General features: G+C 36.3%; 1 protein-coding gene across 9 annotated transcripts in view; it reads right to left on the bottom strand.

Annotated features, from left to right (window-relative positions):
• diaph3 (diaphanous-related formin 3) overlaps positions 1 to 23,202 on the bottom strand; it is a 333,418-nt gene that overhangs the window by 203,225 nt on the left and 106,991 nt on the right. For all 9 annotated transcript variants that reach the window (XR_007182073.1, XM_048171951.1, XM_048171952.1 and 6 more), the window contains 2 exons: positions 3,307 to 3,381; positions 3,021 to 3,090 (listed from right to left, as the gene is read on the bottom strand). Coding sequence is in view for 8 of the 9 variants with exons in the window: in XM_048171951.1 (XP_048027908.1) it covers positions 3,021 to 3,090; positions 3,307 to 3,381 (145 nt within the window). In the remaining variant the exon portion in view is untranslated. The remainder of the gene's footprint in view (positions 1 to 3,020; positions 3,091 to 3,306; positions 3,382 to 23,202) is intronic.

Raw genomic sequence — 23,202 nt, 5'->3', positions numbered from 1 at the left:
AAGTTGTGTTAATTGCTCCATAACTCATGCCAATTAATGGCTCAGACTGCCATATCTCAGACTTGTTGTCATTCAGAACAGATGTTTCTGCAGTTTTTTTTTATGCAAACTTGGGTATGAAAACATCCTTCCCGCCTCAGAGGCACAGGGGAGATAACGCGTTATCACAGTGTTTACGCACAGTAATGGATGTAAACATATTTGAGCCATTTTCTGTCTTCATTCGGTGGGAGTTGGTGACAGCTGGACGGGAGCACCTGGCTGGCAGGCAACATGGGCAGAATACGTCCCATGATGCTGCGGGGCTAAAGTGAGAGGTCTGGAGCGGTGACGAGCCTCTGGGTAAATAAGGCTCTCGGCACCTGTCGGGTGCTTGGGATTAAACCAGACCTTTAGGGCTGAGAGGTATGTGTAGTGGATTTTGAAACTTGCAGAAAACACAACCGGGATCTCCAACAAATTAATTCCCAAAATGACTACACAGAAATAGATGCAGTGACTGTTTTCCTTTGATCTTACAGAAACAGGCCTCAGGAAAACAACAATGGCCTCAACCCATTTATATTTCCTCAGTGGGTGACCATGACAGATTTACAACTGAAAGATTCACTGATGCACTTAATTGCTTTGTTTCCATTTTAAACAAATGGCGTGTCAATTACAGTCAATGACGAGACAACTGAATACAATCACACGCACAAAAAACAACAACAACAACAACAACTTGTGAAGCTCCTGGGGTGGGAGGGGGAAATCAATACATACTGTAGATAATGGTAAGATTTTTACCTTTTTTGTTCACTAATGTATAAATCTCACAAACATGTTCCTAGGGCATTGTGTGTGATTGCCAAGGCTTTGCTATGAGGCTGCAAATATATTCTGAGTGTTTTTAGCGCCCTGTTTTAATTTTTATTTATTGAAAGTAATTAATACTATTATTTAATATATTATTTATTAATAATTTTATTTAGCAAGGATGCATTAAAATTGTCAAAAGTGACAGTAAAGTATTTATATTGTAAAAAGTTTTTCAAAATTTCACAGTTTCCACAAAAATATTAAGTAGCACAACTATTTTCATCATGGATAACATGAAATGTTTGAGCACAAAATCAGCATATTTATAAAGGATCACGTGACACTGAAGACTGGAGTAATAATGCTGAAAATTCTGATTTGCATCACAGGAATTAATTACATTTTAAAATATATTCAAATATGAGAAGACATAAATTACACTAATATTTCACAATATTGTTATTATTATTGTTGCATTTTTTACCTAAATTACATGCCAAAGTTTAATATGTGGGTACTTTTTGGTGGGATTCACAATACTGGCATTTTGGCCAATACTGATAAATCAATTTTATTATCACAATTAATTGATAAATAATAGCTCAGCTGATATTCTATGCTATGCTACCAAAATAAAACACTAAAAACAATTGTTTACTTTAACTAAGCATTAGATTATAGCAAAGATAAAAACAAAATCTAATATAAACATAAAAATAGTGGAACGTAGGATACATAAATGTCTAATATCGACAATGTAGATTCAGTATTGACTGATACAGACAACAACAACAAAAACAAAAAAATCAGTCAATATGTGCATTTTTTTTTTTTTTGAAATTTCTAATAGTGATGCACTGTAACAGTGATGGTTACTTTAAGAAAATATCATTGATTAACACCATAACCAAACACGGAGTCAGACCAGTTAGCGCGGCTGATAGATGACTGCTAACAGCTTCTCAGATAAGATCAGTTCATCTTCACTCACACACCATGGGATATGTTGACACCTGACAACATCTGCCACATGCCTAGTGAATGAACACGGATCAAAACACCACAGATCTCTATCTGTACGCGTGTATGTATGTATGTGTGCAAGAGGCGGGGTAACTCCTCAGACCCCGGGCTATCTCAACAACATCAGAGACACCACTGGAGATCCACTTCTAACGCCTCTCTCTAACAGGACTGTGCAAATCATCAAAAGCCCCCTCAGACCTCTCCACCTTGGCCGTGCAGAATAACCCCCTCCTGAGTTCAGAGTGGTGGCTGTCTGCAACCCCCTTCATCTGAAGCTCTGCTCTTATCGCTCCTGACCATTTGAAAGCTGCCGCAGGTACGTGTGTCCAACGGGGAGAAGCGGGCGCACGGTGAGTAAGCGGAGATGTAACGCGCCAGTTGATGAAGGGGTCGGCTGACACACAACAGCGGCTGGAATGAGTCTTGTTTGAAGCTGGTGCTTTAGGGTAATGATGAGATTTCTACTTCAAAAAAAGTACATCTGAAACTTATGAAATACATCCACAGCAGATAAATATGATCATTTTTTTCTTCATTCCACATATTCTATGTTATTAGTGATTCTAGACTTGTCACTATTGAGTGAAATGACAATAAATTGCACACAGTACATATTCCTCTACTATGAAAAAATAATATAAGTAGTAAAACTTATATGACCACATGCAACATGCAAAGCTTTGGCTTATTCTAGTGCTACACTGCAACTTGCATCTATTGTTATGCCTTGAAAACTTAAAAGTTTGGCTTTCTGTAATGTATTTTGCATTTTACAAACTACAAATTCATATTCATTGTTACAAATTCTACTGATTGGCCACTAAAATAATGTTCTCGATCTGGCTGACATAAATGAGATTTTGTCAAAATAGCAAAAATGATGAAGTGTTGAAAAAAAAAAATCAGTACTATTTGAAAAGAAAAGAAAAGAAAAGAAAAGAAAAGAAAAGAAAAGAAAAGAAAAGAAAAGAAAAGAAAAGAAAAGAAAAGAAAAGAAAAGAAAAGAAAAGAAAAGAAAAGAAAAGAAAAGAAAAGAAGCAGTAGATCTCACATTGAGAAGAAGAGTCACAACAATATTCAGCTTCAGGTTGTATGTGGTCTTTGAAAACTGATAACTGTCCAATATGACATGAGCGCTAGTAAGAAGTAAGAGGTAGTTATAAAGTGAACCCGCAGCTCGGTGACGTTATTACCTTGTTGTTCATAAAGGCCTTGAGGCACTGAATGACTTTGTGTTGACTCTTCTTATCCACCTTTTCTTGGCTGGGGAAAAAAAAAAAAAACACAAAAGAAAGAAAGAGTAAGTGAATGAATGCGGGAGGAGCTCAGTGGGTTACCAGAACACAAAAACAGAGTCAAAGAGTTTAGTTAACAAACTGTACAGAACTCAGGACACATGCTGAGGGTAAAGAACACAACTAGTTTGAAACCTAGAAGGAAGCCTTTGCTTACGAAATATGATAATGAAATATGTCTTACTGTTTTTTAAGAAGGAGCTTCTCCAGCGTATCCAACAGGAGGCCCAGACCCTCATGGCCAAAACTCTGCACCCAGCTGGAAAAGGGAGAGAAATAAAAAAAAAAAAAAAAAAAAATCAAATCTATATATATAAAAAAAAAAAATCAAAATCAAATCTCTCTCTCTCTCTCTCTCTCTCTCTATATATATATATATATATATATATATATATATATATATATATATATATATATAAATATATATATATATATATATATATATATATATATATATATATATATATATATATATATATATATATATATATATATATAATATATATATATATATATATATATATATATATATATATATATATATATAGAGAGAGAGAGATTTGATTTTGAATATATATATATATATATATATATATATATATATATATATATATATATATATATATATATATATATATATATATATATATATTACACACACACACATACATATAGAGTGAAAGTATAATATACAAACACAATTACATAATATACATGATAAAAATGATACTAATATATTAATTATTATATAATTCCCTGTTCAGCAGTTTACACCATTGACTCTAGAACTAAAGTCTGTACATTGTATCACCCAAATAAACCAGACTGTATTGCAAACCAGGACTGAACCATAAGGGTCAATAAGCTTCATCAGAGCAGAGTTTGTCAGAGCCCATTTAATGTCACTAGATTCCACCTTTTTCAACAAATTAAGCTTTCCCCCTGGAGCAAAAAGTGAAAGGCATTGCTAATAGAGCAAAGATGTTTATTTTAATTCCATTCAGACACAATCTCGCGCTCTACATCTCCATTGATTCAGCCGCTATTGTCTGTGGGAATTGCCACGGCGGAAATTTAACTCTCCAATAACGAGAGGGGAAGCGTGTCGAGTGAGGCATTGATTAATAATGAGAGAATTCAATAAGCATAAACAAACCGATTAACCCATTGTGTGTAGCAAGCAGGTTACAGATTTAATTCAATTATAATGGCAGCCTGTAACAGATGCAGTGCTTCCCACACATAGACTTTACTTGGGTGGGCCGCCCAGGTATATTAACAGCCACCAAAGTATATTTGGAGACACATTTATGCTTTTATTATTTTTATCCTCTACTACTTTTGTATCCACCCAAGATAATGAAATCATCCGTGATCCATTAACTAATGGAAAATCTTCCCTCGCCCTAAGCGTTTCATACCTGCTCGTTATGTGTGCGTCAGAACTGTTTACTTTAAGGCTGACTTATACTTCTGCGTCGAGTGTACGGCGTGGCTGTGTATAGCAGGCGTAGCCTACAACGTAGCTTGACATGCACCTCGGCAAAAATGTAACAATGCGTCAATTCTACGCGGACCGCAAGTGCTGTGATTGGTCTGCTAGAACCCCTCCCTCAGGTTAAAAAACTGGCGCAGAGCAATCGGAGAAGAGCGAGCGTTTTCAACTTCAATAGGAATGAAAAATGCTCTGTTTCAGGGGACACATGCAGTCATACTGCAACAAAAGTCGTTACCTATTTGCTGCATCTCTGCCGCTTCTATTTTTAAGCTTCTCTGATAACGTACATGACAAGCTGCTGATTCTTCAGCTTATGCCTTGATACTCAACACGACAGCGGACACTGCCTACTAGTGGTCTGCATGCATGTTGACGTGGACAACAACGCAGAAGTATAAGTGAAAACAGATGCAGAGCCTACGGCGTAGGTCCGATGCAGAAGTATAAATCAGCCTTTACTCCTGCTGACATTCCCACGTGAGCTGCAGAGATGCGGTGGATATTTCACAAAGAGCGCTGCATGTTGCAAAGTCACAAGGCGTGCTGTTGCGCGTTCTACAGGTTCGCGCAACAATGCTTCATACTGCTTCAAAGTGATTCTCAATCAATGAAAAGTTAAATGAAAATTTATGCCAAGCGATTGCTAATGAACTCAAATTAATGAATTATGACAATGTCTACTTTATGGCTATTATATAACATGTTTTAGACGATTATAAGAATCTGAAGGATCAGCCCGCAATTGTGTAGACATTTCAAAATAAGATTACCAGTGTATTTCGGGCTTGTTTATAATTAAAAGTCACACGGCAAGTTTTTTTTTTTTTTTCTTCTGGGCATTATTGGTATTTTGGTTACACATTAAATTGTATTTAATTTGATTTCCATTTAATTCATAGTAAATTATCGTAGTCTCCCCCACAGGAAGAAAAGACTGAACATAATTTGACAAGTATATTATTCATTATATAAATTTTACTAGTAAAGTCATTTACAATGTATAATAATGCATAATATTAGTATGTAATTAAATGTAATGGTATGCTATGTAATTAAAATTAATTTCAATAAATAAAAATACTGTTTAAAAAAAAAAAAAAAAAAAAAAAAAAAAAAATCACACATTTGTTGTTTGTCACATGTAGTAGACCATTTTTGTGTCATGGGTAATAGGAGGATTTTTCACCCGGCTACCACGGCAAGTAAATGAAGTAAATGACATTAAACTATAAACTATAAAGTAAATGACATTAAACTATAAGTATAGGTGAAAAACCTTGTTCAGGCATGATACATATTTTACAGTAGAACCATTCTAAATTCTATCAGATACTAATAAGCTGATTATTATATCTATGTCATGGCCAGTAATTGATAAATAGACAATATAAAAAAATAAATATTTCGTCTAAATAAATTTAACATAAAAAAAAAAAAAATGCTATTTCAAAGTAAACTTCCACTCTGGCAATAATATGCATGCATGCAAGCAACTATCCGTCAATTTGTTCAACTTCCTAAAAGTCCCTGTTAAGTCATTTTACAGTATGTGTTCTGAGTTTGTCAAACCGCAGAAAAATGTGTTAACCACCCAGCCAAATTTGACCGCAGATTAAAAAAAAAAAAAAAAATGAGCAGTATTCTCTACTCTCAAACACTGGGGGCGTGTCGGATTTCGGCGCTGAAACCACACCCACTCACGACAGCTGCCATCTCAACTGATTTGTCTAATGAGTCAAACATACTGATGCATATAAACAAAAGAATCACGTCAGAGGGTTGCAAAATTTAGTAGAGTTACTGTGGACTACCTATTAATTATAACATAAGCACACACGGTAACTTACACTCATTGGTGGGCACGTACTGCTGACTGTTTGAGTCGACAGATGACGGCGTCCCGAGACGGGAGGATGAAGGCCGGGACGGGACATAGTCTGTTCAGCCCCATTCACCAAAAACAGCGGATTATCAGTGAATCCCAGCTGTCTGATGAAAGTTTGTAAAACTGTCCGGTGTAGAACAATCACTTTAGAGACAAAATGAATCCACCCCTTCTTCATATCATCGTTTCAGGAAATTTAAATGAGGAGACCGAGCTGTATTGTATATTATAACAACCAGATAATATGCATTTGTGTGACGAAGCCGTTACTAGCTAAATCAAGATCGAGCGGGAGAGCTGCTGTAGCGTTAGGGGCGGCGCCATGCTCGGGGGCTCCAGTGCGTCATCGAACCCCCATTTTAGCTCCGCCCAAAAAAACCTGAACAGAGAATTGGTGAAAAACTGTTTAACGCTCTAACTTCACAATTCAGCACTACATAATTCACAGTATTTGTAATGTGTTTCAGCAATACATTTGTAACATTTATAACATGTTTAGAAACAATTCTCAGAATTGACTTTACAGGGACTTTAAGACACAGGTAAACTTCATTGAAAGAATCTCAAGCCTCTCTCTTTTCCGCAAACAGCTAAAAAACAAACTTACACTGCAATTTCACACAATTTTCAAGTTGTGATTGATTGTGTACTTAAGTCCATAGTGGCCAAAGAGAATCACTGATAAATTGGTGGTTAAGCCCACTAAACTCAGTCAGGTAAGAACAAGAGAAAAGCTCATCTGCCATACTATGAACTGTTGATCATGTCAGTCAGAGTAGGCTGGGTTGAGTACGGTCTCATAGAATTGTGTGAAATTGCCTCAGTGTAAGTGTAGAAGAGCGGTGAGCATCAATAGCCAATTTTCCGAAAGCCAGTGTCAAGAGGAGTGGGTGTGCTTCCAAGGCTAAATTACAGCCGAAATTGACCACAACCCGGAAACTGGAAACTAAGGTGGACTGGAGAATAGAAGAGAAAAGAGGGGAGAGAGAGAGAAAGATAATGCTGTTTAAAGTAAAACGGAGAGCAATACAGAGATGGTCCGATGAGACTGAGGAAGTGCTCTCCTAGCTGAGCAGTGGCAGGATTGATATCACCTAAGTTTCACAGACAGAAAGTTTGCACCATAATGAGTCCTTTGTCAAAAAATAGCAAAAATCAAAAAGGTAAAATACTTCACAATCATACTGCAATTTACAGATGGGCACAAATGGTTGTAACTGCAGTGGGACTATATTTTCTGTATTATATATATATATATATATATATATATATATATATATATATATATATATATATATATATATATATATATATATATATATATATATATATATATATTATATATAATCTTTTCACACTGAGGACAATTGAGGGACTCGTATGCAAGTATTATAAAAGGTTCAAACATTCACTGATGGTCCAGAAGGAAACATGATACATTAGAAACCTGGGGGTGTAGACCTTTTGAATTTGAAGATTAAGGTAAATTGTACTTAATTTGTCTTGCGGGAAACATGTAAGTATCTTCTGTTGCATCCGAAGGGCAGTACTAAATGGAAAAAATCTCCATCCTGTTCAAAAGTTTTCACCCCCCAGCTCTTAATGCAGTTTTCTTCTGGAGCATCAGTGATTGTTTGAACCTTTTTAATACATAAGAGTCACAGTGTGAAAAGGCGGATCTCAAAATCATAGTCACTTTCTGAAGGACGTTGGGCAGTGTAACTGCTCAGGACAAACAACGGGCTCATGAACAACCATCACAAAACAAAAACAAAAAAAAACAAACAGCCGTGGATCATCCAGGTAATGACACAGTATTAAGAATCAAGGGTATGTATACTTTTGAGTGGGGTAATTTTCATAAATTCAGCTTTTTTTTTGTCTTGTGGACTATATGGAAACATATTTTATGTAAAATATCTTATTCAGGACAGTACTACATAAAAAATAACATGCATTTTGTATGATCCCTCTTATTTTGTTAAACTGCAAGATGGGCATTTTGACATAATTTTGTATGTACTTGGCCGTTTAAGCGCAATAAGCCACGAAAAATAAGTTAATTTGAGCTGTTTGAGATGGGGCTTTATGCAACACTTATTTAGATCAGTGGTGCACACACTTTTGATGTGAACACGAAACCTGCAGGAATTACTAAAATTATGCTCAATACAAGCACTATTCAACCAGGGCGAATGAGAGGAGTGAGTGAGGTTGAAGGTGTGTCAATTTGCCATCAGAGAGAAGAGAGAGCAAGAATGCGCAGCTGGCATCGGTGAATCATTACTGCAGACAAGGAGTATTGGAACCGTTTCAGTTATTTCAGCATCGATACATATCGAAAGATCGATATTTTTGAAAACACTAATTTAAATGAAGAAAATAAATCACAAAATGCATATCAGAAAATAAGAGATGTGACATACACATATTGCAATATATTACACTTTACAGGTGCACACAAATTGTTTGAACACAACATAAATGCTTTGTTGGCACTAAATCCAAAAAACATGATATTGTGTGCATGTGTACCTATCACCATATATTGTGAATACATGTCACCATTTCCCTTGAGTTACAAGCACAGTCCTTCCTATGCAAATGTAGGAGAATCAAATGACTTCTCCAACATGGAAGGTTGCTGTCGTACTGGAACCCAGGGACCTGAGAAGCTATGTCGAAGGGACCTGATACAAGCCACCATGTACTAAATATGAATCTACATGCTTCTCTTTTTCTTTCCCACTCCCCCACGCCTTCCTTTATATCTTTCTGTTCAGTAACTTCCCCTTGCTTCAGCTACACCAAAGGGATCGTAATGATTTCCAGTACATGGGGTCTCTTGGGTGTACGTAGACAGAATAAGGCTCTCTGAACATATTTAACTTGTAGTCGTACAGAGGTGTGAAAGGAAGATGAAATCTTGGCCAGTCTTTTAGGTATTGCGGCTGATTGCGATGGGAGTTGAGGGCTCAGGCCCCCTAAGATCTGGTTAATCACATCTTACCACAGAGGTAAATGTTCCACAGTAACACAATAATCAGCAGAGAGCTGAGTAATATGTAGCTGCATACAAAAAAGCCATTGGTTTCTTTCACTCACCAGCTTTTCCCCTGATCTTATTGATTAGAAAACCTGCCAATGGCCAGGAATGGGGCTTCCCACTGGGAGGAGAGGGGAAGGAAACAAATGATCATGAAGGAAGGAGATGAGGAGGAGAAAGAAGGATGGAGCTGATGAGGGAGCGACAGAGTATGGTAAAAGATGGCAAAAAAGTAGAGCTTTATGCAGAGATTTAAAGCAGGTTGGCAGAGAAGGTACGAGAGCAATACAGAGGAAGAGCGAGTGTTTATGTGGCGAGAGAGAGAGCAAGAGTCAGTGTAATGTCTGTTCGCATCAAAATGCAGTCCTCGTCCAATTCTAATCAACAAGCCGCATGCCTCCAAGCATCCACTAATCAAATCCTAGCATGTATGCCTGTGTGAATTTTCAAGGTGAAGCAAAAGGGGGGCTCACCCTGAATTGAATTTGTCAAATCGGACTGGAGCGGAGGAAACAGAGAAGGGGAGTGTAGTAGTCCATCAACAAAATTCATTTGCTGATGGGATTCCAGCTCATGTCTAAATCAAAATGACGACAATGATGCTGGTTATTATGGATGAAATGAACTGTTAGTTTAGCCGAATAAAGAGGCACGAACGTGTCACAACACTCAAATGAGCGGTAATTTAAAGACAATGTCAGTTTCCGCGAGAAAAAATGCATTTAGACGCTACGTTGCACTCATGCTGAATTCATCTCATTTGTAGGGTTATTCCATTTTTTTATGGATGGAATAAGATTGGGAAAGTGCCAGTAATTGAAAAATCAGGATGGGAGGATTGTCAACCAGAGCAAATTTCTGGCAAAATGGCATAATCAAGTAGTTTCTCAGGAATGGAGAAATAGTGAAGTGTAATGGAATGCAAACAGGATCAACACAAGGAGTCAGTTAGCCAATGAGAGAACTCGTTTGTTTATTTTATTTATTTTATGTTAGTTTACTTTGCCCAGTGTCTCAAACAACCATGCTGCTGATAAATTAAATACTTTTACCTAAAAATAGACAACATTTTAGACTAAAAGTAAAACTAACTTGAGGGGATATAAAAAGAAAAAGACATAAGAACTGAAAATCAAGCAAGGTAAGTATAAACTATTGTTTAAGAGTTTTGCATCATTAATATTTTTTAGTGTTTTTATTTTTGTAAAGAAGTCAGTTATGCGCACCAAGGAAGCATTTATTTGATTAAAAGTACAATAAAAACTGTGAAATGTTCATTTTTGTGATGGCAAAGCTGAATTTTCAGCAGCCATTAATCCAGGAATTTTTCAGGATACTCTGATGAATATAATGTTCAAAAGAACTGAATTTATTTTAAATAACCTTCAATACTTTGCCTTTCCTTACTGTCAATTTTGATCAGTTAAATCTGTCTTTTCTGATTAAAAGTATTAATTTATTTCCAAAAAATATCTTACCCACCCAAATCTTTTGAATGTTTGTGTAGATAAGCATTAATTACCACATTCCGCTTAATACATCGTATTATGGATGTAGAATGGATTGTGAAAGCCATTTCCGGTTGGAATATACATTAAAATAATCTCAAAATTTAAATTTCTGTTATCAATTACTCACCCTCCTAACGTGTTTATTCACATATAAACACTGATCAGCAAACATAGACAGAAGGTCAACCGTACCTGTTCGATGCACAAAAAAAAAAAAAAAAAAACTCACTGGTTTTTTCAGAAGCTCAATCGTGCTGTGTAACACACAAGAATGAACCTAATTGGTTCTTGCACATCAATGCTTGCATGCTTGAGCTTCTGTTTACCACAACTGATGTATGCATTGATAATTGTGAATAAAAGCCTAAATTAAATGTTCAAAATTCAATAAATTTGGACTAACCTGCTCAATTCACATGGATTAGTTTTAAGATCTTTATGAACTTTTTGAAGTGTCCAAGCAGTAGTTGTGTAGACTGTCAAATGTAGGGACAGAAATCTTAGATTTGATTAAAAATATATTCATTTGTGTTGCGAAGATGAACGAAAGTCTTACGGGTTTGGGAAAACATGAGGGTGTATAAATGACAGAATTTAAATTTTTGGGTGAACTAACAAATTATAAACTAATTATTTAAGGCAACATTATAGTCTAAAAAATGGTGGAGGATGACAAGAAATTAACAGCTTCTAGCATGAACAACAAAGTGAAGAGAAAAATGACAACCAATTAGGCTACAACACAATAAATTTTTCTTATCAGCACCAAAGCTGTAACTTAAACACCCCAGGCTTACATTAAAAAATACATTTATCATTGCACCCCTGTTATTCAGTAACATCATATATGCTGACATTAATGGGAGGGCCTGACACTGACAAGTGTTAAGGTGATGATACACGTGGCAACTTTTTGAGCAATGTTGCTGGGCAATGTTGCCGTCAACGGGCAACCTGATGAGACACAGGGCAACTAATTAGGGCAACAGACAGTTGGCAGCAACTAATCAGAAAGGAGCAAATCTATTCATTTTTATTAAAAATAAATGCCTTTCCGATCTGATTTGAGATAGGAAAAGGGAGAAGAGTGAGCTCAGCAAAAGGCGGATTCGAACCTGCGTCGATCGCATCAAAAGCTACATTCATGTGCCATACGCGCTACAGCCTACGCTACTACAGCCATTAAACAGACCCCGTCTTTTTAGTATTTAAACTGAAAACATTCAATGGCTTAATTACAGCTTACGCGCATTACATTGGACAGTTGTTGGTATTTTAAGCAATATATGAGGTAAATTCCATTTTGGGTTGACGCATGACAACTTACTAGCGTAAAAAGATATAAGTTCACACTCCTTTTCTCCGCTCCACTGCCACTGAGAGGCCGCCATCTTGTTTGATTTTTTCACGTGATCACGGTCACTTGATCGGCTGCTAACATTATGATTGGAGGATCTCAAAAAATTGCCCACGACAGATCTAACGTATCCAGATATAAATTTGTTGCTCATTCTCAGTGGGAAAGTGCCCAAGCAACGTTGCTCAGCAACATTGAGTTGCCCCGTGCATCATCACCTTTAGAGGTGGCGGGTTGCCTACTGTTGACAGGTTAAGAATAAGGTTGCAACATGAGAGCACAATTCAATTTATACACTTCTTTACAGGAAGAAGGCAGTGGATGATACCAAGCAGGCCGGGCCTAGGGTCCTGACAAGAGCTTCATTGAAATGCATAACTTACACGTGAAGAACCAAATTCTCTCATCATCAGCAGGTGACACCCAGAGCAGAAGACAGGAATAATCAGTCAAAGAATGGCAGCTGAAAAAGCAAGGGTGACTCCCTTCAAACCAACAGGGTGCCAGTTCCTGTCAACACGATGCGGCGGAGATAGGCCGGCGTGTGTGAGAATGAGGCGGGCGGAAAAGTGAAGAGGTTAGATGCGGCACCCTCCTACACGCCCTGTTGAAATCTCACATATTCTCACAGACGGCAAATCAAGCAAAACACTTTCTCCCAAACAACTGTTATCTACCACCATGTGAAGTTATCAGAAGTGAAATCTCTTTTGAGAATTCCTTGTATGAAATGAGCATCCAAGTCTGGCCGTCTGACTACAGAATCATTTTTATTTCTTTCTCTCTCTTCTCAGAAGTAAGGGATGCAGCTGGTATGATCAGCCCGAGTGAAGGCAATCATTACCAAGCCTTTTTGTATCAGTAAGCCTGACATCAAACAGCAGCTCGCTTTTTCTTTTCTCCTACATTCTCCCTCTTTCCTGCCCCCTCCTTCGAAGGAGCGTTCGATTACAAAAGCAGAACATCTGGAGATGGACGCTCGTGACTGAATAACAATATTAATCAATCCCACAAGTGCCGGTAGAACGGCAGTCTTAAACAAAAGGCAGAACACTTTACCGCCACGGGAGGCTCCAATCAAGAGAGGCAGCATTGAGAGCTGTGTCCCACTGCTCATAATCACATAAAGTGGCACATTCGTTCCGGGGAAAACATGTCGAAAATAAGCATGAGATGGTTTGCTCTTCTTTAACTCCCTTTTGTGTGTTCTCTTTTCTCTCATCTGTCTTTATACTTCTGTCCTTCACCTCCCCTATGCCTGTGGCTTTTTATCTAAAGTTTCAATCAGTTATTCAAGGAGGTTAGGTCCTTAACCCTTAAAAGATGAGGCCAAACAGACAGAATGTTTCACATTATGTGCTTTAAATGAAACATAAACCCTACCAGATTTTTGAAATATCCACATTTCTAACAAACTCCACATCTCAATCTAATTTCTATGACCCTTATTATACTTAAGTGCAATAAAATTTACAAAAATGTACTTTAAGGTTCCATGGAAGTAAATAATAAATAAATAAATAAATAGTAAATAAAAAATGTAAAGATTAAAGGTAAAAGAATAAAAGTTTAAAAAAAAAAATCACAACGTGAGATTTGAAGTCACAATGTAAAATTTAAATCATCTTTTTAATTTTTAACTCTGCAGTGAGTTTCCATCAATTAATTTTTAGCACAGTTTTACACATGAAAATGTATAGCTGCCATAAAATTTAAGCAAAGGATCAAATTTGAGGGTCCTTTGAATCATAAAGTTTGAAAAACCCTGCCATACTGTTTATGTTGCATTTTTATTAATGAATACGGCAGGATCAATGAACAGAAAGCAGTCGGCCTCTTGAGGGGGAACAAGCGCAGAGGACTGGTGCAAATCTTTACATTTGGTGAAACCTAGTAAAGGGAAGAGAGAAAAAATGTGATTGATGTGAAAATGTGAGAGCTTGGTCTGTTCGACCCCCGGAAGCAACCCTTCACTTTCATTAGCATCCTCCCACGCCCTGAATAACCAGTCTCTTCAAACACATTCTCTCTTATATCTCCATTTAATTTCTTATCTCCCTTTATCCCTCCTTATCTTTTTCTGTTTTACGGCTAAATAGTGAATGAGACACAAACTCACCATCTACTCCTTACAGAGGCGAATGACTGTCAAGCAAGTCATTTCTTTTAAAAAATCTGATGCAAACCCATAGCAAGGTTAATGCATTCAAACTGACCTTTAAGAGCATAGCAATATGCAGAATACCTGACCACAGATGTTTTAGAAATAACAGTGCTGAGCGTATGAAAATCAGAAGTTAGTCAGTGTTAAATATCAACGAGTATTAGAGTAATGTATGCTTGTGAAGGGAATACAGGTCAGTCACGCTGAAAAGCAATGCTGCTGAACTAACACATGTACGATCATCCACTTGTTTGAGCCATAAGCGGCATAAAAGGGGAGTGGGCAGGCTGTCTCTCTCTCTTTCGTATTTGAGCATTAAAAACCCTGGAAAACAAATTCATCATCCCATTCCCTGGAAACAAAAACAGTCATAAATCACAGAGAAAAATGAGGCGCCTTATCTGGCTAACTTCACGGCAAAGGTAGCTTGACTTCCCTTCTCCCTCTGGAGTCTCTACCCCAAGGCTGCGTTACCCACGTTTGCGTTGCGCTGGGTCGGAGCCGCACTGAGCCGAAAATAAAACATTAACTCCAAAGTCCTGCAGCGCCCCCAGGTCTTACACATCCGTCTCGCCCTATTTTCCCCTCACCCTCCATAAGGGAGAGAGTCTCCTCTGCAAAGAGGAGACTCCAAAACCTAGATAGTAAAGTAGGAAGTGATAAGTAGGAATATATTTATACACGTATGTATGAATGAAGTGTGCCGCACACATCCTGAAAAGTAAATCCAAAACATTTTGATTGTCCCCTGGTGGCTGGCTGCAATATAGGTCATAAACCCCGTCCTCACCATGTAATAGGATGCGAACCAAACAAAAAAAAACATCCAAATAGACTTCAATTTTTATTTTATTTTTTTTTTTTTTTTGAAGATGGTTCATATAATTTTAGGTAGTTCTTATCACACTGTTTTTCAAGTGTTTGTTTTTCCAATAAGTTTGGTTTTAGTTAGTTATTTGATACTATAAAAACGGGGTGTAATGTCATGATTTTTGAACGATACGGATTATTCATTTATGAAGCGGTAATTCATTATATTTGAAAACCGATAACCAATATGTTGGCCGATATATCTAAATCTAAATTTTTATATAATTTTTGAGAGCCTGAAATTAAGCACTCAAACATAAATCAAACATATACAGTAGCCTAAATTGAACCTGTATAAGTTTTAAAATTAAATTTTACACTCATATGGCTCCTAAAATGTTACACTCCTAATCTATTGCCTTACAAATAAATAAAATGACTTCATAATGCAACTAGTGTTGTCACGATACCAAAATTTTGACTTCGGTACGATACCAAACTTAAATATCACAATACCGATACTTAAACGATACTATGGCAAAAACCTAAAACAGTAGGAAAAGTAAATAAATAACATATGACAGAACTTCTTTCTTCACCAGTGTGCAGGCTGATAATTCTGGATTTGAGCTTTATTGGCATGAAGTTACAGATTTAATATAATTTTTAATGTTTATTATTTTCATGCTCAATAAAATTGTAAATTATTTGCTGTTATGCTTTTTTCCTGGTTTTATACATGTAGGTATTTTTGACTAAGATTATTGTAAAAATTAGATTACTGTAAACAATTAGAGCAATGTTATTAAAGCATAAATTGGTTTAATATAACTGTATATTCTCTTAACATATTTATGTATTTTTAAATTAGGCTAATTTTAGTTTTGCAACCAGATATCACTTATTAGACTCAATAATACACCTCTTTGCGGATGTCTGCTTGCACGAGTAATATAAATAACACTCATTTAATGTTTGAGAGCATAAACATAATGCTGGTATCACATTAACTAACCTGTCGCTCTTTAAATTATTTGTACAAATCGGGATGTTTGTCGGCAAGATGCTTTGCCAAGTTGGATGTGTTGGCTCCCTTCGCTTGCGTTATTTTGTAACACATTTTGCAGACGGGCTTTGTGGTGTCCGTGGGCTTGCCCTGACTGATTTTAATTAAACCATATTGTCGATTAAAATACAAAAAAAATAAAAGTGCTAATTAATAAAAATTATGCATCAATGTTTTTGAAAAAAAAAAAACACTTTAAAACACAACGAAGCACTTTGTTTAGTGGGTTATCTCAACTAAACACATCCTATATGAGATTAATCAGATATTTATATAACACAAACTTAATATTACAACTAGGCATGTGACAGTATAAAATTTTCATGTTGCGATTAATTGCTGAAGCTTTTATCACGGTATAAGGTATTATCACAATGTTGAAATAAGTTGCAAAAAAAAGAGTTGTCATAGTATAACAGGTTTAAGAACTTTTTGTAATAACAAAAAGAACTCTGAATGTTTAAACAATAATACAATAAACAAAAAAATATATTAAGTAAAATTTTCAAACAGATTAAAGCGCAAAAGTATTAGGCTATAAAGAACAACACTTTACAATAAGGCCTCATTATTTAATGTATTAACTACGATTGAGCAATAGCTACATTTGTTACAGAAATTATTATTTTTTAAGAAATACAACTGATCATTGATAAGTTTTATCTCAGGTCCATTAAATAAGTTATTTTAGTAATGTTATTAAACAGTAACTAAGAAATTAACATTAACTAAGAATAATTAATGCTTTATAAAGTATTTTTCATTGTCAGTTTGATAATAATGAATTAACATGATAACTAAGGAAGCCATATGTCTCAAAGTTTTACTGAACAATAACAAATAATCAGAACATTTCTAATCATTAGGGCATGTTGTAGTCCAGATTAAAATATAAAAATGTTTAAGTTTGAAAATAAATAGCCTATTAAGTCTAAGTATTAGGTGCTGTGATGAACAACATTGAGATTACAAAAAAAATGAATGGCTGTTTGGAGCATTTTAAAAACTTCACTAGCACAGTTGCTTTGTTTGCGGGGTTTCCGGGGTAACTGCTGCATTCTGCTGTTCTATCAGCGCCCTCTACTGTCAGAGAGTGAACGTGCACTTTCATTCAGTGCGTCTCCTTCACTCGTTCAGCCATGTGCTTCTCATGTATGTTGGGCTTGTTTACATCTGGTTACATCCCTTTCATGCAGAATACAGTGTTGTTGCGCATTTTATATGGTTGATGGGGAAAGTATTCTTAAATGCATTATAAAAATTTTAATAATTGGTAATAAATTATTATTTACAGTATTTTGAAGTGCCCACGATAACAATATTGTGCATATTCATTATCGTGATATATCACATTACTGAATATCGGCACGTCTAATTACAACTTACATCTCCACAAAATGGCGCAAATTCACAAGTGAACTTGAACTAAGTTACGTGCTAGAATGTAACTTGTGGATACGCTCTTCCCGTAACAACACACTGTACGGCAACTAAACCCAAAGAATTCAATTTTATTACAAAAATGTTCTTATAACGTTATATAATATGACAGTACCAATCATAGTTAATGTCGTGCATTGCTGTTTGAGCTGCATACACTGAAGCTAAATATGATTTACTGTGAGATAAACTGAAGCGCTTTACTACCGTGCTAAAACTGAAGTGCTTTTCTTACCATAATAAAACACGGGCAACACAAAGAATTCACAAAACTTTTACAGTAGTGTTTTCATTATAATTTTATGTAGCTTATATGACAGACTTGCGCTGCACGTTGCACTTAAACGTATTTTCCTTTTCTAAGTGATTCAAATTATATTTCAAGAAATTCAAAACCATCATGGCGAACAGTGCGCATCTGAAGTGTCTCAGCTGAAGAAAATCCGTTTATTGGCTTTAATATCAGTCAAAGTTTCTTATCGGGCCGATAAAAATTAACATGTTGGCCGATACCGATATGGTGGCCAAAATATCGTGCATCCCTAAATTAAGTAGTATAATGGTGTTTTATAGGAACACTGAAGAGGGAGACGCGAAGAGACCATTATATCTTTATCTGATCATTTTATTTTCCCTACATATTTGGGTCTCTCTTGTTCTCATTCTCTGTGGCCTTGTTTTGACTGTACTTGAATAGATTAATCTAAATGACCTAAATTTGTTCCATTGTGTATGGGGGAGCTGCTTCCAGTTCAGAATTTTCTTCTTGCATGTACATGACATCATCTACCGTACACTTTGCTCAACAGTAACGTAACAACAGACTGAAATGACTTACAAGAATAGAGCTAGTGTGAGTGTGTATATCGGCGACTCCAGAATGGCACCAGCAGACTATTTTGGTACTTGTGTGTGAGATAAGGGGTGGGTGTGTGTGGGGTGTGTGTGTGTGTAGGTGTGTGTGTAGGTGTGTGTGTGTGTGTGTGTGTGTGTGTGTGTGTGTGTGTGTGTGTGTGTGTGTGTGTGTGTGTGTGTGAGTGTGTGTGTGTGTGTGTGTGAGTGTGAGAGAGAGAGAGAGAGAGAGAGAGAGAGAGAGAGAGAGAGAGAGAGAGAGAGATCACTGGTTTGTGAAGCCAGGAGGGAGATTCAAGGAATGGAGAAAAAAAAAGTCAAATTAATTCTAATGCAAAATTAGCGCTAATAACCTGAAATCTTTGAAAAAAATTTAACAAATTACTCAAGATGGCATTAAATCAAAGTCTTATCAAGCTAATGATCTCAAGCTAAAGCATGCTCAGATTTGCTTCAAAGAGAGCTTCTGTACTTCTGTCGAGGATATGCGAGTGTGTGCACGTCTCTGTGTTTCCTGCTGCATTAGGAATCTGACAGAAGTATTAAAGAAAAAACAAAGTCATAACTCATGGTACACAGGCCCACTGAACATCACTACCAAACCCATATTACAAACTCCCAGCTCAATTTCCTGTTCGTCTCCAAAGCAATGCACACTTTTAGATGAAATTACTGTCTGTCTGCCATCTTAAACATGGACCATTATTCACAGGTGCCAGCTGCTCGTGGCAGACAGACAATCGTTTCTTCATTTCTTACCCAGCACAAAAATCAACACTTGATGTGGGCAGCAGTGTTATGTGGGTTTCTGCAAGTATCTTCTTAATTCACGTTAGATAATCTATAGATTAAACCTGTGCGAAGAGCCTTCAAACGAGACTACAAAAAGAGAAAGAAAGCGAGATATACAGACAGAGTAAGTGAGTGACATGACAGTTCTCTGCAGTTGTGCATGTATATGATGGCTGCACAGGGAGAGCAGGGTGCATAAATGAAGGAAAATCAATACACATCCATGCACATTCCTTACTGTACACATGGCACAAAGACAAGCATCAAAACTAACATGGAGTTTCAAGTAAACCACTGGTGTGAATTCTGCTCTGTGCCTTAGCCAGTTATTTTGCTTTGCCATAACTGGATATAAACTCAGCAAAAAAAGAAACATACCTTTTTCAGGATACTGAAGCTTTACAGATCTTTATTGGAAAGGGTTTAAACAATGCTTTTACAATGAACCATAAACAATTATTGCGCATGCACCATAAAGAGGTGCTTAATTTCTTTCTTTTTCTTTCTCTCTCTTTCTCATGTTATTTCCCTTTCTTTCTTTCTCTCTCTTTTGCCCTTTCTCTTTCTTTCGTTCCTTCTTTCTCTTTCTCTCATTTTTTCTTTCTCTTTCTTTTAACAAAGCAAAAATGTTCACTGTTCAAAAGTTTGGGGTCTCTATTTAGGGTCACAAAAAAGTTTTTTGTTGTTGTTGTTGTTTTTATTATAAATGCATTTATTGGATCAAATAAACAGCAAAAAATGTAAAACTTTTTTTTTTTGTCATGGTTCTTTAATTTTTTAGAAAGTACAAAAGAACAGTATTTATTTGATGTAAAAAAGTACACAATTTTTGTACACAAAATTTTACAAATGTAATAATAATATAAATGTATTTACAATCACTTATGATTAATTCAATCCATCCTTGCAGAATAAATGACAAGGCTCAAAATTGTGACCATTCTGGTCTCATACAAACCCTGAAATGTAGTATGTGCGACCTCAAAATATATTTGGGAGCATTATGCTTGTGTTGTGAACTATTTTCTAGAGATGCACCGGCTGACCACCCATAAATCAGAACAGGAAATTTTTTGCTCCAATCAATTTTTCGTTTTATTTTGGCCAATCTTGCACATAAACTGCATTGCAATGTAATTTGTTAGAAAATATTACGAAGTCTAGAAAGAGGACGATAAAACAGGCCAGAGACGGAGCGCGCTGAAGACAGGTGCAAAGAGGAGAACACAGATGCGCCAGCAGAGCAAAAAGAGAAGGAAAATACAAATGAACTGGGGGTGGGTGGTTTATATGAATGTATTTCTGAAGGTAACTGACTGTCTTCTGAAAAGTTGAGATGGCATTTTCTTTTCCTCTTATAGTCGTATAAAGTAGTGTTTATAAGCGCAGCGCTGCTTTGTGTAATGCAATAACCAAGGAAACGCTACATCACTTCTGTTCCATAAGCGTCACCTACTGTCTGAGAGTGGATATGTTATTTTTGACTTCATATTCATATTTTTGAAGATCATATACACCTAGGGAGGCTTGAGGATGAGTAAATCATTGGATAATATTCATTTTTGGATGAACTATCCCTTGTATTAGTAAATACTGAAATTATCATTAACAAAGATTAATAAATGCTATATGTGCAATTTACTATTAGTTCATGTTAACCTTATATATATATATATATATATATATATATATATATATATATATATATATATATATATATATATATATATATATATATATATATATATATATATATATATATACACCACACACACACACCTAATCGCCCACACGGTCTATAACGAATCATTTACTCAAACAACTAGCCTTAATAATCCACAGTATTTTCAGGTTATTTAAATGACAATGTGTAGTAAATTAGGCCTAACTATAAAATCACTTGGTTTAGACTGTGAGGTGAATCCATAAAGCAAGTTGTTAGCTAGGTGCATTCAATTGTATATGGTAGAAAATTATATTATTAATGTAACTTTTTAATACTGATTATTAATTATTATTATTATGATTATTATTATTAGGTCTAGCAAAGCAGCATCTTCTCTTAACAAAGCTATGAAATCACAGATTGTTTTTGCAAAGAGGGCAAGAAAGAATTACAGTGAGAGTGACAGGTACTTTATTGTCAGTATTGGGCTCACAGATCACGTGGGTAGGGCACTTATTTACTGTTTGTGTGGATGACTGTGTCTGTCACCACCGAAGACCATTTTTGACCCAGGAAAAACCCTATATTATATTATATTATATTATATTATATTATATTATATTTTATTATATGTGTGTGTTCCTTTTTCGCCTCACATGGAAGGAAAACACATCAAAATCGGTGCAATCATACCAAAGAACAATGAATGATTTCAGCCATACATGCGCTCACGCGAACGACAGAGCTCTCTCCATCAAAGCAGCAAGCAAACTTCTCTCTCAGACTTCACAATGGAGTGTGAGTGCCGCTAAATGCTTTAGCTCTGAGTTATGGAAGGATACAGGGGGCCGGTGGGCTAGAGGAGAAAGAGAGAGAAAGTGAGTTGCGGCCAGAAACTCAATAAGCTGACATTTGAATTGCAGGCAAATGAGCCCCTAAACAAGGCTGAAATGGCTGGATTAGAAATTCAGATTGATAGGCCTGTCTGGAGCCGTTCGGAGGGCCTCCCCCGGTGCACCCTGGGAAGTCTGTACTTTCCGTAGGAAGGCGATTTTTTTGAGAAGAGCCAATTTAGCAAAGTCCATACGTGAGCGAGCGGAGAAGAGATTTGCATCAGACTGAGCACGCTGAGTGAGAAAGAATAACCATCGCAAATGAGAAGCAAAAATGTAAGCCTGGGCTCACCTAAAGTCACATTTGGTTTTGAGCATTCACATTCAGTAGTCTATTCCCAGACTGCCTACCTATTCGAATGCACACAAACCAAAATGTATGTGGGATAGAGTACACTGGTTTGAATTTTTATAGACCCTCACCATATATAAAATCGATCACAGAAACTACTTCCACTTGGAAAGAAAACTTGAAAGGCAGAGGGGGAAAAAAATAAATCAAAGGTGACAATGAAAATCGGACTACGTAAAGAGGGTTTCTGCATTGTTCGATCAGCTGCACTATACAGCATGAAAGAAACCCATGGACCTTGAGAAAGTATCAAGTTTTAAAAGACGAGTATGAACTTAAAAGCCATTTCCAAGCAAAACTAGCTGTGAAAAATTAATTGGTGAAAAATGAAAACTATAATTAGTCCTTGAATTTATTCAGCATGGCACTAAGCAGCATGAATGGTCATTCCATCAAAGAGAGAGCGGGAGGAAATAAAAACTCCCTGGTGAGTTGAGGCTAGAAGACACAAACATGAAGCCGCCTTAATCAGTTAAACTTGGGGCGGTAATTTAAGTTTGGCTCAATCAATAATGCTGTCTCTGAACAGCAACCTCTCGTCAATAAAACACGAGCGGGGTTGAGAGGAACCAAATTGCAGGAATCTAAATAACGAACGCATTCTGAAATATTTTCTGACCTTGGTGTGACAGCCGATCAAAATATAATTTTAATGCATTATGCCGATTAAAAATTCAACCACGTTTAATGAGAATGATCAAGTGCCAGCACACCCACAACATATCAGATGAGCAATAAAGTTCGCACA

Source organism: Megalobrama amblycephala, linkage group LG21 (genome assembly GCF_018812025.1).
Source record: "Megalobrama amblycephala isolate DHTTF-2021 linkage group LG21, ASM1881202v1, whole genome shotgun sequence".
NCBI lineage: Eukaryota > Metazoa > Chordata > Actinopteri > Cypriniformes > Xenocyprididae > Megalobrama > Megalobrama amblycephala.
This window is presented reverse-complemented; position numbering and strand designations above follow the sequence as displayed.